The sequence below is a fragment of the Patagioenas fasciata genome, chromosome 23 (genome assembly GCF_037038585.1).
Source record: "Patagioenas fasciata isolate bPatFas1 chromosome 23, bPatFas1.hap1, whole genome shotgun sequence".
In the NCBI taxonomy this organism is placed as follows: domain Eukaryota; kingdom Metazoa; phylum Chordata; class Aves; order Columbiformes; family Columbidae; genus Patagioenas; species Patagioenas fasciata.
In genome coordinates, this window is record NC_092542.1 from 1,189,595 (window position 1) to 1,208,437 (window position 18,843).

Consider the following 18,843-nt stretch of genomic DNA (forward strand, 5'->3'; position numbering starts at 1 on the left):
GTTAGAATCAAGGCTTGCCATACCTGCCCCATGGGGCAAACAGCAAATTGTCTGCCGGCCTGAGAAAAATGTGGGGAGCTTGGGCCTCCAAGTTACGCTGCTGGCTCCCCCACTTACAACAGGTTTTCACACCCGGCTCTACTCACACACCTCAGGTACGACACCAGTCCTTTCCACCACAAACACACTCTCTTTCCCATCAGCACTGAGCTCTTGTAGATGCTGATCCTCTCCTTTCTTAAGGACCCAAGTTAGAAACCTAAATTAATCTAAGCTTAAGTTTGACACACAACTTAAAATTGGATGTATTCACACCACCTGTTGACCTAAGGCAACAAAATCATTTCTTCATGTTGCTGCTACTTTTCTGGCCAACCTTGTTCATATAGATTGTTACAACACCCCTTAAACCACCCACACACACACTGGATTCCTATCTGAACCGGGGCTCTCTATGTTAGAAATGACAAATGGAAAATACCGGCATCCTCCATGTTCTCTTCGTATCTACAAGGCAAAACGTGGCTGGAAGCAAGTTCCACACCACTCAGTCATGCAGCGAAGTCAAATGATGGGTAATGATTTTTGCAGCCTGGACCGCAATCCATCGGAGGCACGGGACTGGTTTCTATTCCCACAAGCTGCGCTCGATCCTCAGCGGAGGAGCAAAGAGGCAGAGGCATTGGAGCGCCCAGCTCCTCGTAATGGGATTTCTATTTCAGAACTCTTTCTTTTTATGCCCCCAGGTCCTTCTTGGTAATATCACCTGTGGCCTAATGTGACAGCAATGCTAAATTATATCTCAATGGCTAATTAGGGTAATTAAAGTGAGAGTAATCAAATCAAAGTAATGGGCAAACTCTTAATAAAATGTCAAAAAATCTCTATTAACCATAGCAGGTTTTCCTTTTTTGAATGTCAAAGAACACAGATAAAGAGCTGGAGTTCAGAAAGAGCCCTGGCTTAAAGGAACATCATCGGCCTAAACACTCCTAAAACCAGAATCGATTTACCACCGAAAACGTTCTTTATTATTAAAAAACGAGTTTAAGACGTAGGCTGCAGCACAGAGCTCGCTGCTTTGGGTAACTAATTCACTTTATCTCGCCCAACCGAGGGTCACGGGGCCGGGTTTACTTTTCCTGAGGTAACGGTGTCCTGCCCGGCGCCGGCAGCTGGGAGAGGGCAGGAGGGGAGGACAGGGCCGGGGAAGGAGGGAAGGACAGCACCAGGGAAGGAGGGAAGGACAGCCCGAGCACTCGCGGAGCCGCCCAGCCGAACCGCGAAGCCTCGCAACCGGCGCGGGGGCCGCGGGGCCCGGGCGCGGCCCCTCCGGAGCACGAACACGCGGTGCGGGGCCGGGCGGGCCCGCTCCCCTCCAGGCCCCGCACCCCGGCCGCGGAGCCGGGCAGTGTTTGCGGTCTCCAGGCAACCAGCTGCCCGGCCCAGCTCTCCGGCCCGTCCCCGGCTGCCTCGCCTCGTCTCACCTCAGCAGCTCCCGGCGGGCGCGGGCCGCGCTGCCTCCCCCGCAGCCCCGGTGCCCAAGGCCGGCGCGGCCGCCGCGCTCAGGTATTTGTGTTCCTCCGCGGGACCCCCGCGCTCCTCAGGGCCTATGGGGCGGCGGGAACGCCGCAGGTGCGTGGGGCCGAGGGACGGGCTGTGGGGTTCTGGGCCTTGTGCTAAACTGCATCTTTCCCACTGATTCTGGGGGTAGAAACGTGGAGAAGGTGCAAATTTTCTTCTCCCTTTCCTGCTGATCCAAGGCAAAGGAGGAAAGGCAAGGAGTGGGCAAAGTATCAAGGTGCTGTTCTGTCTTCTTCTTGTCCACCACCAGCATTAATGTACTGTCTGATGATTAAAAATTTATCCAAGTGGCATCGCAGCCAGGGAGGACAAAGCCCTTAGGCTGCCCAGCCCCAGGTCCTGGACCATGGGTGGGGCGGGGAGCACTGACCAGGTTCTGTGGCTGCTTTCCAGGACTCAGAACCTCTGTAGTGTTTCTCCTCATGACTTTGCTCAGCCTGTCAGTGACAAAACGCTGGCTTCTCACAGGCCCTGGGCTTGCTTGTGCCTGTCAATTGGAAAGCTGCCCCCCCAAGCAAAAAAAAACCTGTGCTCCACAGCCCCTCACGTTGCTGATTTTCTGTTTCGTAGGCACCAGCCGCATTGCACACTGCTTGGTGAAGATACGAGTGCAGAAAATGTCACCTCAGGAGCTCGCTGCACTGCTCTGCAAGGAAGGAGACCACCGTCTCGCCCAGGAGGAGTTTCCAACAGCCACTGCCTTCTACGTGGCTGCCTTCAGCTGCAGTGCTGCCACAGCCGTACAGAAAGTGAACTCCTTGGACAAAGAGCTCTGGGAGAAAGTCACAGCCACCCTGGAGACGTGGTGCCAAGGCAAGAATCACATTCCCAAGATTGAGAGCGAGAACCTGGCCGTTGTCTCCCTCAGTGTGGGAATAGCTGCTGCCTTTCTCTCTACCCTAAGTCCCAACAGTGTGGTGTCCTCAGAATATAAACTGGAGACCCCTTGTAGCAAGGCCCTCAGGGAATTCTCGGCTGATACTGATCTCGGAGATGAGAAGGCTGTGGGTCTCCTCTTGGAACGAGCCGCTGCCTGTTTTTGCTTGGGCGGACGGATGCAGGAAATGATACAGGATTTAGCAGAAGCCTTTGCAGTGGCTCCGGCCCAGGCAATGAAGCACTTTGAAGAGCGTTTCTCACCACATGACACTGAGAGGATAGAAGAGCAGGCTAGAACTGTCCTGGAGGTAAAGTTTGCAGCATACAGGGAGGCTGTGCGTGCTCGGACTGAACTCAGAGGCAATCATGGTAATGAACTGCTCACTTCTGTCATCCAGACAGTCCAGTTTCTCCTTCAGATCTCCCCAGGGTCCAAACGTGAGCTCAGTGTTCGGCTAGCAGACTGCCACCTCCTGCGCGGGCACATCAGAGCTGCCCTGGATATCTGTGACCACCTCTTGGCAGCAGAGGAGAAGACTTACTACAACACCCTCTTAGCATTGCGAGGGTTTTGCTCCCTCCACGCTCATGACCATCAGCAAGCCCTGCAGGACTTTCAAAAAGTCATTGAGCACGATTCCCCACATCCTAACAGCTGTATTAAAGCCTTATGTGGGCGTGGACTTATCCGGATTTCTGGTGGCAACCATTACTTGACAGCCCTGGATTATATCACAGCTTGCCAGTTAAAACTGGAAGAAACTATCTTCACAATCAAGTCCTATGTGCCATGGAACCAAAGAGGACTGCTGCTGAAAGTTCTCCAAGAAGAAGGACAGAAGATGCTCCAGAAGAAGAGGTACCTGGGAGGCAGTTCAGCCCGTGGGCAGAAAAAGAAACAGATTCCTAAGAGAACGAGAGCAGTTTGAGTAGTAGAGGGGGTACTTGCTTTATATAACTGAGAGTAAGATATAGACCCTTTTATAGATCTGATTAACGTAACAGGTTGAAATAGAACTGCATCGGTGTGTTTATTCCAGCAAAATAGTGTTTTGCTGGCATGTCAGAATGTGATATGATCCACGTAGCCAAATCAGCTCAGTCTTTCTAAGGAAGTTAATCCGTGATATACCAGCTGGCCTAGGATTCCCTTTTTCTTTATTTTTTTTCCCTGCAGAGATGCCCCTGGGATTTACCAGCTGGCTTCTCTCTTGGTGGAGCTGGACGCCTCTGATGAAGCATCAGGGATCCTTTGTGCCGATGCCCTTTACCAGATGGGCTGTGTAGACGCGGCTCACAAGCTGCTCTCACTGGCACTCTCCAGAACCCCCCAGAGCTCTCCCATCCTGGCTAGACTCGCACTGCTGCAACTGAAGAAAGGTTTCATCTACGATGGAAACCAGGTAAGGAGCACTTGGCTGGCAGAGAGAATGAGGGGCAGGGAACAAACAAAAGCAGAAGCTCAACTATCAGTCTGCAGCTTGCTTTCCATAGTGGCTAATGACTTATGTTTGAAACTATGAAAGCGACTCCAACATGTTGATTCTCCTACCAAGGATTACAAACCTGAATTACCAGGTTCTGCCATCAGAGGGAACTATTGCATTTTTTAAAATCTCATAGAAACTCTTCAAGCCCTAAAAAGAGAGCTTCTATTGTCACCACTTCACTACTCCCTATGAAAAATTGAAGTTTTATATAATTTGCTGCCTTTGGGAAGGCTACTAATGAATGGCAGGACTTTATTAGAGTCCATATGTTACCCTTGGAAGCTGGATTCCTATCTGCAGCTTCTGCTGCAAGTTCTAGATGGAGCATATGTGTCACTGAAAAATTCTCTTCAAAATGTTTTTGGGCCACATGCCTGTCAGCACGCAGACACTGTTATCTATTAATAAAAGTAGGGAAACTAAGAAGTGTAGTGCATGCGTTTGGTGCATCAAGATAACTTTGCTCTTGTCCTGGCTTCTCTGGCTCAGGTTCGAATGTTGGGTGCCCGCTAAGCACATTTGCTCTGCTGAAGGAAACACCTTTGCATTCTTTTCCTTAGGAAATGTGGTAAAATAGCGCTTGGTGATTCTCACTCTAGTGAATGGAGGCAAAGATACTGGTAGGTCAGGCAAGATTCTTCTCCAGGAGGAAGTAGTGGGGAAGCACTGGCTGAAATCCTGCTTGTCTTACCAGACAGCAATATTTCCAGCTTTAACACGACTTAATTTACCTTTTCATGCCAATCTTTCTCTCTGCCTTTTTCTGTCACATTGTTAAGCTGCTGAAGAAAGTGATCAGAATTGGAGATACCTCCTGCCTCCTGCCGATCATGGACATTTTCAAAGATGAAGACCGGCAGCTGATGCAGACTCACTGCCATTTCAGAGCGCTGACCATCCTGAAGAGCAAACAGGGGGACGCTGACATCAAAGAGGCCATTGCCTACCTCTCCTTTGCCATCATTGCTGCAGGTAGGCTCATCAAGATACTGACAGCACATTTACTTTTAGACCCTGTTCTCCAGCTGCTAGGTTAGACAATTATTTTTGGAAATGTTTCCCCCCAAAAATAAAGTTGATCTAGAAAGAGGTGAGAGCTACATGGAAATGCTTCTGGCATGTTCCAAGTAAAACCATGTTTGTATGGAAATTTGCCTTTCATTCTGAGAAAATATTATGACAGCAGCATTGAGATTTGTTTATGAAAATGGAAGAAACCCTGTTAATTGCTTTGAGATGGTTCCATTTCACAAACCATGCATTCCAGCTTATCAACTCCCCACCTGCTAGAACAGATGCTTGTTAAGAAATAGATATTGTCTTTAGAGGAGCCAATTGATAGTGCTCCAGAGCAATAACAACCTTTGATACAGAAGTTTTGGAGCATATCAGAAGGGACAAAAAGCCTCATTACTGTAAAAGGATTGCTAGAAGCCTGTCTGCTGGCTGGTGTCTGCAGGCAGCTGTGCCAGACGCTGCTTTTGCTGACCTCCCGATGAAAAGATATTCTACAGTGGCACTGATGATTTATCATCCAGTATTGGGATGCCACAGTTACTGATTGCAACCCTGGGCAGATTTAATCCTTACCAAAAGGAAAGGGCATGTGGATGGCAGAAAAATACATGTGCTACAACCAGTGAAAGAATGGACCATGATTTTCATTGTCAACTACATGTGTGTTGATTTTGGAAGCACTTATTAGAAAGCAGCCCAGGTTAGAGCAGCAGACTGGAGACCTCGCCAGTGAGCATGGCTGCGTTTCCCTCCTGCAGGTGGTTATGCTGAAGATTGCCTTCTCATCAGGGCTGGATGTTATGGGCGCCTCGGTCAGAAAAAAACTGCTATTTTTGATTTTAATGCCATCCTGAAGGAGGACCCGAGGAACGTGCAAGCTCTGAGTGGCCGAGGATTCATTTACCTTGCTCTCAAGCAGCAGAAGGTATTATCAATATATTCATTTGCAGGTGATTTTTCTGAGAGTATTGAGCAATATTAGTGTGAGGTACCCCAGGCTTTGTGATGGACTCACTGAAATCCAAAGTTTCTCACAGAATTTGGTCAGAAAGGCTCTCGTTTTGGCTGGTTGTACAAGTGGTCCACTTGACATGACTGATTTGCTTTCTCAAGTCTAGAGAGAGGAAGATTGAACCTTAATCATAGATCTTATTCCCTGTCACTACCATGCCCTGATAGAACCGATTAGCAGTACACAGTTATCACTACCATTTCATTTTTTGGTCTTGTTTTTACACAGGAGGCAGTGCAAGATTTGATCTCAGCACTGAAGGTGGAGGCAGGAGTAGTGATCCCAGCAATCCTGTCTTTGAAGCGTGAAGCCCAAGGGCTGATCACTCATTGGCTTCTTCAGCATGGCAGGACTATGTTAACTGAGCTTGTTCCTACTAAAGACCTTTCAAGAGAAACCCTCAGAGACCTTCTCATGATTGCAAAAGCACTCATTAAAATTTGCAAAGATTCACAATATCACATCTTCTACACAGATGTTTTGATTGCAAGTGGTAAGTTCCTGTTCTTTTACGTAGCTCAGCAGATTAAGTGAATGAGCAGTGCATTAAAAGTGGATGTTAAATGCCAAGTGTATTGTCATGTAGTACTTTCAAGAGAAGTTTGCAGATGTTTTGGGAAAGGTTATGAAGTAATTAATACTCTTAGATACAGACAGGCTACCTAAATTCTACTTTAGTAAGTTTTCTTGATGTCTTTTTCCACGTGGAATGAGTTATATATATATATATAAATATATATACAGCTTGTACTGGTGTTAACCAACAGGAAGGTATGAAGAGGCCCTTGCTCACCTTCAGGAATCATTTGGCCACCCTCTTGCTGACGACTCAGCTCGTGCAAGACTGGCTGTGCTGCAGCTGAGGAAGAGGAACGTGCCGGTGGCAGCTCACTCCCTCAGCATCCTAGCTAAGAAAGATGAAAGGGAGCTGGGCTTTCTCCTGAACTTCATAGATGCCAAACAACAGCAGCATCTCTCTCAGGTACAACCTCTTTTTGATGATGCATTTGTGGAGTCAGTGGGGAAAGAAATGGGAAGCAAAATTAGGCTGCAGAGACTTTCCCTGCCATGTCTTGAACAGAAGTGTGCGGGGACACCGTTTATCACACGAACCAGGAACAAATTGGCTTCTTCCTCCAGCCAGATGAGGGAGTTGAATCCAAACTTCTTTCCTTGCAGTGACCTCTATTCAATCTCATCATTCATTGTTACCACTCCTTACCACCTGGGGGAATTTCTGGTTGGTCTCCCTAGCATGAGACGTGTTTAATCCCAACGCTAAAGTGCAGGGGATGTGAGAAGCAGCAACTATGGATTGAACAGGATCATCGCTGGTATTGTGCTCCGTAGGAGTTCCATGGGGCTCAGGCCTGGCTGCTGGGGAGGGGGAATTCGTGTTTAGTTCATTTTCTTGAGGAAATGAAGCTGAAGGTTCTGATTCCGTGACATTAAATGCTTCAATCCTTTTTGCTCTTTTGTGTAACATTTAGAAATTTAAGTATATTCATTTTTTTATAAAATTACTAGCCTTTGAGGTTGGCATTGGTTTTCTTAGCTAAAACTATTTGCCACAAAGATGACACATCACTCTAGTCCACCCAAGTATGTATTTTTCAGTATTTTTTTCAGTTTTCTCCGCCACAGTGCATCCAGCTCTGAGGAAGCATCTCTGATAATAAGACAGGACAAGGTCAGATTGGTAGTGAGGAGTTTTAACATTCACTCAGGCATCTGCAGTTCTGATTACCCAGAAGCTCCGTGTTCTGAGAATCAGTTTGCTTCCTTTTATTCAATTTGTGGGCTGTGCGCACCCTGGTGAGAAGCTATATTGTTATGCATTTTCCCAGGTTATAAAACAAATAACATGCTGATATACTTAATGCATCCTGAGAGGAGCACTTTGTATGTATTTTAGCAGAACAGCAGGAGGATATAAGTAAACAAGTATTAATTTACCACTCCCTAGATATACCCATTACAGAGAAAAGAGCCCCTCTCTTCTGAATAATGTAAGAAGTTCAGTCTTATGGGGAAGATTTGGAGATTTTACAGGCAATTTGTAATCTTTCACTATATAAAGCTGGTAAAGGTACCATCAAGAATGGGTCTATGGAGGCCCTAAGGAGGTGGCTATAAATGGAGATGTTTCAGAGCTGAATTTCCCTGAGACTCAATACCAGTGTTGGAAGTAAAGTAGAGTCATTTTGGTTTTGATCTTTAACCCGGTGCTTTTGTTCAGCTGAGTAAACATTTTGGACCTGGGAGTTTTTCCATATTGTCTAATCTTCAAAGATTACTGAGTGTAATTACTTTTACCACTGATAAGCCTGGAATCACAGATGGTTTTTATATGTATTTTGTTGCAAGGGGTTAAGTACATACTTTGCTGGGGTAGGAATTGGTTAATTCACCTGCCTGGTGTCTCAGAGGATTTTCCAGTAGCGTTTCCTTTTGCTTGCAAGGTTATTTCAGTTTGTGTGTGCAAGGAAGATGTCAGTAAAAATTAAAAAGCTCGGAGACAGAATTAGTTCCAAAAAAAGCCAGGGGTGGCTTAACTTTGCCGTGGCTCCTCACTGCACCCCGCGAGGGTGTTACTGCTGTTACCTCCATCTCACAAAAAAGGAGAATGAAGCAAAGAAGAGTTTGGTGGTTTATGCTCGGTCCTTGGTCTCAGCGCTCCACACACAGCAGATTCCAGGCATCATCAACATGTCTCATCATTATCCTGGAGTCTGGGCTCAAAAGCTAAAAATAGTTCTGCATAAGCTGAATAGGAAAGGGTGGAGGAAGGAGAGCTCCTTGATGTACTGATTTTTTGTCATGAAAAACAAAGCAATAAAAATTCTGCCATTATTTATAGTCTAAGGGGTTCCATGCTACAAAATTTGTAAACAAGTGGGAGAGCCACATGGGAATAGAAATCTGAAAGATTTATTAAACGGCGAAAGGTCAGCGGAAGGGAGTTTGCTTGCCGCGAGTGCAGCTTCAGCCCTGGAGTTTCCTTACGTCAAAGGTTAAATGCACGCTATACGGCCCGAGGCGGAGGTTGCCATTGCACATCCCTTCGCGGCACGTGGGCCCCAAGCAGGGTCTGCGGGTACGGAGGGAGAGGCTCGTTCCAAACTGCGTCCCACGGAAGGAGACCGAGGAAAACTCTTACCCTGTGCTCGGAGCCTCAGCTTGTTTGGCTCAGCCTTCTGTAAGACGGAGCTGCTGGTGGCAGCCTTGTTTATAACTGAGATATCCACTCTGCTGCAGCATGTTAAAAGCTTTGTTTATTACCAATAAAGGGAAATAATGAGAAATCCATTTGAGGCAAATAGTTCTAATGGAGTTTTCCTTATTGACCTTTATGAACCTAGACATTATGTGGCTCTTTCTGCCTTCTCTATTTTCATGTTGTTTTTCCCTGCGGATAAGAGCAGATAGTTCACTTGCACTTGAGATTAATGATTAGCAAAGCCATCAGTTGGCCACTTTTTCCTATAGCTTGGGTAAACTTCAGCAGACACCAACCTTCCTTGTTAGCACAGGCAGGTATTTGTGGGGCAGTACATGGGGCTGACCCATTGACGGAAGAGACAGTTTCCATGCAATCACCTGTTAGAACAAACCATGGCAGGAATTTGGTTTCACAACCTATTTCAGTTTTCGGTTCATGTATCATTGCTTAAGGAATGGCAACAACTTCAGAAGAAATGTTCTGAGAAAGTTTCAGCAAAACATGCAGAGACAAAGACAGGGGGTTCAGAAACTCTTGAGATAACAGCAAGTGCCTATTGATCCAAGATTTTTATGTCTGCATGCAAAAAGTATGCCAATTATATGTTCTCCAACCAGATGCAATTTCAACAGTGCCTGTGTCTACCTGTGACCAGTCGTCTTTTTCACTCTTAATAACTGATGTTAACTAACTTTCTGTCCACAGGTAGCAGCCCAAGAAGGGAATATGCTGATGAAAGGACATCACTATGAGAAGGCTCTTGGTTATTACACCCTGGCTGTCTTGACAAGCAAAGATAATCCAAGGTATCTCCGACGGAGAGCTGCCTGCCTTACACACCTGAAAAAATATGACAGAGCTCTAAAAGATATGGAGAAAGTGATCCAGAAGCACGGCTGTAACAGCCTGAAAACACGCGTCGAGGACCACTGCGCACAGGGCCGCCTGCTGCTGGCGGCGGCTGAGGAGGAAGCCGCGGTTACACAGTACATCCAGGCACTGCAGTTAGACCAGTCCATAGCACTCTGCAGCATCACGAATGGCCCTGGCAGGGAAATTTTAACCAGAACGTTTCATAAGGTTGCACAACATAATTTTGAAATGCAGCGTTACGAAGAGGCCTGGAAAATCACAGACTACGGTCTTAAAATTGATAAAAATACTGAACTTAGAAAGCTGAAAACAAGACTTAAACGAGAGGCATCAAGCTGTAGCATACATTAATTCATCTGGATGTTTTTCAGTGTCTGATTGCTTTCTAGTTTGTTTGTGAATAAGTGAAGCTGAGAAGCTCGTGATAAAAGCACAATGGACATGGCACTGAACCAAATAAGAGCTATCAGAAGAAGGCAAATTGCAATGTTCAGCATTCTTTAAAATTATCATGGATGTATGTAAACTCGCCCTTGTGAAGAAAGTGTTTTGTTTGGCTAAACTCAACTAACTCACACAGGGGTTCCAGTCCTAGTGAAGGAAAACACTCAAATAACTTGCAGTTTATGAATAATAGCCGTGGATTTTCTTGCTATTTATTTGATTAGCTTGAACACAGACCATTCAGTTAAGTAGCCTTTTTTTTATGGGCCAGTCAATAACATCAGTCAAAAGTAACATTTGTAACGTGTTTGCAAAGGCCCACCCGTGTTACACCACTCAGATGACCCACTCCTGAATGGAAGGAGCTGCCCCGTCATCATCTAGTGTATTTGCAGTGATCGGCACCAGCGGAGGGGAGCAGAGTGGTACACATGCCCAGTCAACTGTTTTTCTGTCCCAGGGAACACTGATAATATGAAGGATGAGACTCAACAGAGATGAAACATCCAACCTAGTGACTGATAGCCCATTATCTGGGACACGCGGGTGGCAATACTCCAGATTTCACCTTGGATTTCCAGCCCCCTGTGTCTCAGTTTGCCGGTGCAGAGCCATGGAGATAATCCTACAAGAGCCCGCTAAATATCATCTTTCACACTCCCAGACAGTTGTGCACAAAAGCCAGCACTGGAGCATGAGCTAACGGAGGAGTGATCAATATACGAGCAGGAGGCTGAAGGTGACAGCCAGGACAAGAACGTGATTGCGCTGCAGTGATTCTTGCTCCTTCCTCAACATCTGTGCGGGCCAGCCCAGGAATCAGCATCTCCGCAGAGATCCTGCTGATCTACCCCATTTCCGCGTGGTTTGGTGTTTCTGCTGTGCAAAGGGAGCCTATAGCTTAATTTGGAAGCAGCTGTGCAAAAAGGAAACAACAAGGTGGGCCCCAAACCAATGGGCTGTATATTTGTTTTGACTGCTCCGAGTGAATTCCTCCCAATGTTTTTGGAGTGCGATAATACAACCGTGAGGAAAAATATAAACTACTATTGAAAACAAAGATTAAAGCAATACTGAGAACCGCTCTCCTGCTTTGATTAGGATGAAAGGGAAATGGAACATTTTCTTTCTTGTCACGTTGTTTTCTGAAAGGCAGCATTCCCGAAACTTCATCCCGCAGCCAGGCCATCAGCGCAGTAGGCAGTGATACCATCTGTACCCTTGCATCTCTTTTCCTTCTCTGCATGCTCCTTTTTTCCTTCCCTAAGAGCACAGGTAAGAGGGGGTTTCTTTGCTTCCAAATTCAAGAAAAGTTACTCTGAGTTTAATCCTGGTGACACTGGTGAGTGCTTTATGCTCCTGACTGCCATCAAGATGCTACAGGATAATTTCTTTCTAAGCATGAAATTATATCCTTAAACAACTGTTAGCTACATTTGCAAGCTGAAAGGAGAAACTATGCTCTGGTTCTCTTCCCACTAATCCGTGCTGACAGATAGGAATAATAGCAGTACAAAAACTGTATGAAGAAAGTATCAGGGTTTAAACAAAAACAGAAGAAAACAGTCCACACGGCCTACTGGATTGGTAGCCTCTCTGCTGAGAGCAGCAGTACCAACTTGCTGAATTTTACTACGTAATTTCTAGTGAACTAAGATTTCCTTAAAGCCCAAAGAGTTATGCTAAGGAAAGATTTATTTTCAGATGTCTATAGCTGCTGTTTCTTGAAGCCCCAGGAAGGCTCAGAACTTTCTGTCTGGTCCTCATGGTCTGGAGTAGTAGCTGCTTCTCTCAGCAGATCCTGACTGTTCTCATCAGCATTTTTGTGTCCTTTATCTTCTCCATCCTCTTTCTGTGCCCACTAAACTCCTGTGATCAAAGAGTCTTTGCCTGTGGCTAAGCTTCTGATTTGTTCCTTATTTCTCCATTGCGTGCTTGCTCTTCCAACTAATTTCTTGGAATATCAAATAGATCTTTGTGATTAGTCACAGCGAGAGGGGTTTGATTAGCAGCATTATGCACGCCTAGCACAATTTCACACTTGCCACATCCCATTCTGACACTCGTTTCCTGGAGTCCTGGGGAGCAGACAAGATTTCATCTGACCCATCTTTCCAAGTGCTGCCCAGCCCACCCACCTCGCGGCCAAACCCACCCGTACCTGCACATTCACATTCACTCCGTTACACTGCGCTTTGCCAGAGGACAGGATCATCCAAAACAAACAAAAAACCAACCCCAAACTCGCTGCAGATTGCAGGGAAGGACTCATCCTGAGTACCCGGTGTCTCTAATAGACCATCACTGCCTTTGGTTATAACTCAGGCTAATTGTGGTCCTTCAGTCAGCGCTAGTGAGGCCACAAAGACCATTTAAGATGTTTTAATAGGATCAGTGCGCTCGCGTCGGGCTCTGGCCAGACTGCTGCTATGTTAAACAAGTTATCCCAGCAATCAGGCTCGTTGTCCTGGGGGAGCGAGCGCTGGCTGCTTTCCCTTCAGCCCAGAATCCCCTGCCAGAAATAGTTCTGCAGCAGAAATCTGTCAGTGTTTATCAGCAAACATCTCCCTCCCCTTCAGGCTGATACGTCTCGTTCTGATCTGTTGTCGTACCCATGTCAGGGCCTGGGACCACTCAACTGAATCACCTACTCCGTTACATACATGCCATTTTCTAACAGGATATTGTTTCCACTTCTTCCAGATTGAAGAATCTGGATAGAAAAAAACAATTGCAGTGGTCATTTCTGTATGTTTCCTTAATGTTAAGCTGCAATTCATCAAGATAGTGGAGCTATTTCCAGCTGCTTTGAGACCCATCCCTCATTCTGTGCATGCAGCCGATGGGTCAGTTATTTAGAAAAGGAACTCTCTTGGAACACTTGCTCCTTGAAAGTCCCTTGTGTGATGTGCTTTAGGACGTATTCTTGTGGCATGCTGCTGGAAATGTTCGATAACCGTGAAGAATTCAGCACTGATGTAATCAAGAGAACAGGGCCTGATAACCTATGTCAATAGTGGAACTTGATACCTGTTGGTGTATAGACCAGCCTGAAGCTGCATTCATCCCAAGGAGAGATTAAATGTCTGTAGTTTATTCAGCTCTAAGCTATATACAGACACTACCAAGCATTTCTCTGCTCCCCAAGAATGTTGTCCCTTTAAAGTATTCTGCAACCTCAGTAACACACCGGTCAGGCTGTAATAATTGCAGAAAGACCACCTTGTTGCACAGAGTCACCAGGTAACGAGAAAGGAAATTTTGAAATCATGATTGAGAATGTTCTACACAAACTATTACCTGCCAGTCTTGCCTCTGTGGAGTATTCAACATTCCTTACAAGGGTATAAAAGGAAAATCAGATGTGAGAATATTTGCACCACAAATGCAATTACACAAGGAACGTTTCCTGACCTCATGCTCTGCAGTCCAGCAGCCAAAGAGCAGCTTAGGAACGATGGCAAATTGTTTGGAATTAGATAATCAACTGTAAGCTTTTTCTCAGAGTTCAGACAGGGCTGAACTTTGAACTTTTGTGGTCTCAAAAGGTTTTATTTCCTATAAAGGTCACGTCACTCCTGTTTATTTTTCCCATTTCAGTTAGTTACGTGTTCCCAGGTACTAAGAGAATCTAAACACGTGAGCCAACTTCAGCAACTGATCAAGAGCATTTTTGAAGCTGACATATGGCCTGGGAAGTCATCTTCCCGACTTCCAGCCTCATTCTCTGTGCATCCCAGGTTTAGATCCTAATGGCAATTTGGCTCTGGCTCGCAGCCACGCAAACCCAGTAGCTTTAATGAGTTTCTGTGTGCAGAAGTGAGGACATTCCACTTGACTTGCAGAGGCAGATGTTTCACTTTAATGACAGCTAATCTAAAAGCCATTTCTTTTACTATCATTTCCCTGCAGAAGATTAACCATGTTATCATTGTACTGCTTCTGCATCAAGCAATTTCCAATTTGCCAGGGCTCTAAGGAGTCGCTGTCACCATTAATTTAATGTGTTACATGAAATTATCACTGGCATTACAGCCTTTGGAGCCTTGGCTATTTCAGTCATGCTGCAGTGAACCGGTCTGGGTTGGAATCTGTTGCTTCAGCCGGCTGTTACTCAATGACACCTTCAGGAAAGTGCCTCATTATTCAGAAGGCACAGCAGTCCAAAGCTCTTTCTCCTCCTGCTGTGGGTTCCAGAAATGGCTTTTTCATGTACGCCTTACTACAGATGTGTAACCTCCACATCTAAGATCCATGCACCTATTTAATTTTCAATTACTTTCATTTCCCAAGTTTGTTCTGGACATATGATGCGTGGCCAAAACCTGCTTGAGACCCCGACAAGCCCACTTGCTGTTCCTACGAGCCACCAAGTGCTTGCTCTGCGTGGGATGCAAAGCTGAGTTTAACCTGCCAGATTAGCTGCGACTTCAGTTGTCTTACCACCCAGCCTTATCGGTTTTGTATTTGTGTGTTCCCTCCATGATTCCAAAAAGTCAAGAGTTACAGAGAATAAATCAGCATAAGGATCTCCCCACAGACTCTAAAGGAAATTAAGAGCAGTTTCTGATAATAAGTTTGTGTGTCTCATTCCTGAACTGCATCGCAGTAAATGAGAAAATGTAGCCACAAAGCCAGAGGGGGAGTGTAGGAGGGGGCTGGAGCACAGGAGGATGTTAACGATTCCATTCCGTTCCCGTTTGTTCTGCCCCTCACTCGTGCTTTCATCTCCAGGTCAGTCTGCAGATCCGCTGGGTGTCCCGTGCGGGGTGGGTGGGACGTGCAGGCACAGGGGAGCCACGCGGCTGCATCCAGACCAGCAGCGGGTGAAATGGAACACTGGCAGTGATTAGTGTTTTCCCACTTCAAATTACCATCTCATGGAGCATCTTGATTGCGGAGAAACCTCAGATGTACTATTATAAGTCATTCAAACATTGCTAACACTCTCTAAAAGTCACATTAAAATCTTGCAATATTAGGCACACCTCAGTGCCAGTAACTGCGTAGGATTTGTTCTTTTAGTTTAGAGTTTTAACAATAGAACCATTTATACCTTGCCATTTTCTTTTTTGGTGGTTTGTTGGCTTGGTGGGCTTTTCTTTTGCAACCTTTCCAACAGTATTTTTGCAAAGCAGTTTCTTTTCTTCTCATGCATCATCTGTCCGTTCTTGGGCAATAAGATGTACTTAGCGGAGAAAACGGGTAATTAGCCATCTACATAAATTGCCCCGTGTCTACATCATTGATGTGTTTGGATGTTTTAATTGATTGCTTTCTCAGCTGTTTTGGATGGCTTAAATGCCAGCTAATGCAATCCAATTAAGCGTCCTCATAAACCTGCCTGATGAACTGCGATACAATCGCACATCAGGTGGAGCTGTAGAAGGAAATGCCACAGGACTGAGAGCTGAGAATAAACTGTGCCATTCTGAAAGGCCCAAACCACTTCTCAACAGGGAAACTTCTGATTGACTGGAGCTGCTGGTGGGTTTGGCATCCAAGACCGGATGCAACACAGCTTAGGCACACGCTTAGGGCAACTCCTATCTACAAAACATGTTGCATAGAACAGCCCAGGCTGGAACTGTCCTCTGTCACTTGTAAGTTATGACCAGTAAATTTAATAAATATAACAGCAGAAATTGTTATGTGCTCCATAGCTGAAAATAATTTCAAGTAAAGTATCTTAAATTCATTTTGTTTGTAGTTCATTTTCCCATACAGCAAAATAATTCAAAAATATACCCAAGTCATGTTCATATAATTTTAAAATGTTGTCATTAAAAATATAAATACAATATTCATTACTGTACTGAAATTAAGTGCATGGAAACTGAGACCCTGCCTTCCAGAAGTCTTCCTGCCACAGATACTTGAAAAATGTCATGGAAAAGAAGTAAAGCACGTCACGTAAACTGAGAACTGTAGCAGGAGCGGCTTTTCTAAATGCCAACAAGCTGGGGAATCATCTTGTCCACTGAAGGATGGCGTTGCTCACGCGCGCTGCACAAGCCGATTCCCAATCTAGGTATAAAATCGACTGATACAAATACGGTGGGAAGGTTTAATTCTCCCTGATAAGACTCTGAGCAGAACATTAGATTCCTTGGGCACTCTGAGCACCTGTGTGTGTGGGGGCAGAGGGAGGGAGGTGCAGGCTCAGTGCTGTGCTGGACCACTACGGGGGGCGCCGGTTACAGACATCAGTGCTGGTGATAACAATAAGTGTGTGTCTCTGACCGCCCGAAAATGTAACCGTTCCAATCACATTCCAGAACCTACACCAGCCACCTGAGCTCTGCAGCCGAAAAGCATTCTCCACGAGACAGAGGTAAGACAACTTCACATTTTTACCTGCTTTTCTATGCAAAACGCATGTATTTAAAAATGTATTGCAGAAATCATTGCTTGCCTTTTGTACCTCATACTGATAGTATCAGGGATGTTTTTCTGATTATGATCAAGAGATTGTTATCTCAAAAAGGTGAGTGAAGAGTTTTCAAACACAACCTAAACTTCAAGCTTTTCCCAATTCTAATCTGTTTTGGATGTACATGTACTAGGAATTATTTACACTGCACACATCTGGTAGCCAACCAGCTATAAGAGGATATTAGAGTACTGATTGTTTTTAAATTCTTTTTTATGCCAGTGGACAGATAACAGGGTTACGCTGGCTCTCGAAGACAAACCCATTATTCTTGAGCACAATGAGTTATCCTCTCCGCTCTGCATCCCTGCTGCAATAAATCAAAGGGCAGCATCCAGCCATTGTCCTGGAGTCATTCACTGTGCTGATTTACTGAGGGCTGGGCTGTTTGCTGCTTTGTTCTGTTAATGTCACCCTGTAGCTTCAGGTTGTCATCTCTGTTTAGGGTAGATGTGTACACTAGACTCATTGCTGTCACCAATTCTTAAATACTCCTTTTGCTCTGCAGAAAGCGACTGCTTAGACTGAGGAAACTGAGGTCAAAGTCATTTACTAACATTTGATGGTACTGGAATAATGCAGACTGGCTTAGTTACTGAACAGAACTAGTGACATTGATAGTAAATCTGACCATTTCAGACACGCATTATAAATCCTGCTTCAGGTGAGCTTTCCCAAAGGACGCAGTCGTCCAGATTTGCCACTCAGTCCCCACCCCTCCAGGATGCAAGTGTAAAAATCTATAATTTGAGGCTTTTCTGAAACTGCATTCCTGCCATTGCAAGCTCATTACGAATCCAAATTCTAGAAATGTAAGACCTCCTTTAGTTACAAAGCAATCAAAACAGGAAAAATCTCTCCAAAGTAGCCCAATACAAACAGCAACATCCTTTTGTTAGCCGTGGAACTCCCTGCAAACTGAAATAAGGGATTGCTTGACTTATCATTAAACGTAAAGCCTTGTCCTTAAAGTAACCTTCCCTTCCGTAGCTGCTTTTCGCATATGGACACCCAGGATCTGCAACTCCCTCCTTTTCTTTCAGATCTTTGTGTTCTTATCCTCCTCTTCAGACGGTGGGATGAGAATAGCTGCCTTCACACTTGACAGAAGCCAAAGAGAACATGACTGAAAAGAAAGGCAGGCTCTGCTGGGGGTTTTGAGGCAGAATACTGACTACAAGAGGAGGCTGGGACTCCTGGCAGAAGAAAGCGGCATTCGTTGTTCCCTGCCCCATCCACAGAAACAGGTCTGTGTCCGCATTCTTGGAACACTCCGTGTGTATGCTCTCAGTGAACAGAACCGAGCAAGGAAACCCCTGCTCTGAACACACAGAGCCGGGAGTGCTGCTGGAGCACTCGGGTGGAGAGAGGTACCAACCTGAAAATCTATATCGTGTGAACTTTGGCACCAGCTCAATAAACCAGCCTGCAGGGGAGAGAAAACAACAGAACAAATACCCCAAACCTGCTTCTCCTTGCAAAGTCAGTTCCGGAAAAGAATAAAATGGAAACCCAAGGGAAATCACACACCTATTCTGCCTTTGCTTTTATTGTCTTTCCAGTTGTTATCAGATAGATTTCTAAGCAGTAGCGTAAAAATCCTGTGCACAGCCTGCAATAATCTCTGAATGGGTGTGTTTTCCAACCAGACGCTGTTCCCATACACGCACCCAAAAGCTGCCAGCACTCTCAGAGCCAGAGGGTCCCGCTGGGTTTGCAATTCTCTGTCCTCACGCTCCTCTGCAAGCACAGCACGCAAATAACCCGGTGCCAGATTTCGGGAAAGCCAGCGAAACCCCTGGGAAGCGGCAGCAGCGGCTCGAGCGCCGGCCCTGCCCGCTGCCGTGATGCAGCCCCTGCTCCTCCTCCTGCCGCTGCTCAGGAGCTT

General features: G+C 45.7%; 1 protein-coding gene across 1 annotated transcript; it reads left to right on the forward strand.

Annotated features, from left to right (window-relative positions):
* Positions 1 to 1,327: 1,327 nt before the first annotated feature.
* TTC34 (tetratricopeptide repeat domain 34) lies at positions 1,328 to 18,641 on the forward strand. Its single transcript, XM_071798540.1, has 9 exons — positions 1,328 to 1,569; positions 2,155 to 3,322; positions 3,641 to 3,866; positions 4,733 to 4,925; positions 5,729 to 5,895; positions 6,211 to 6,475; positions 6,750 to 6,964; positions 9,911 to 16,856; positions 17,999 to 18,641. Exons 2-8 carry the CDS (start codon positions 2,202 to 2,204, stop codon positions 10,427 to 10,429), a joined length of 2,706 nt encoding a protein of 901 aa, XP_071654641.1. The 5' UTR covers positions 1,328 to 1,569; positions 2,155 to 2,201; the 3' UTR covers positions 10,430 to 16,856; positions 17,999 to 18,641.
* Positions 18,642 to 18,843: the final 202 nt, after the last annotated feature.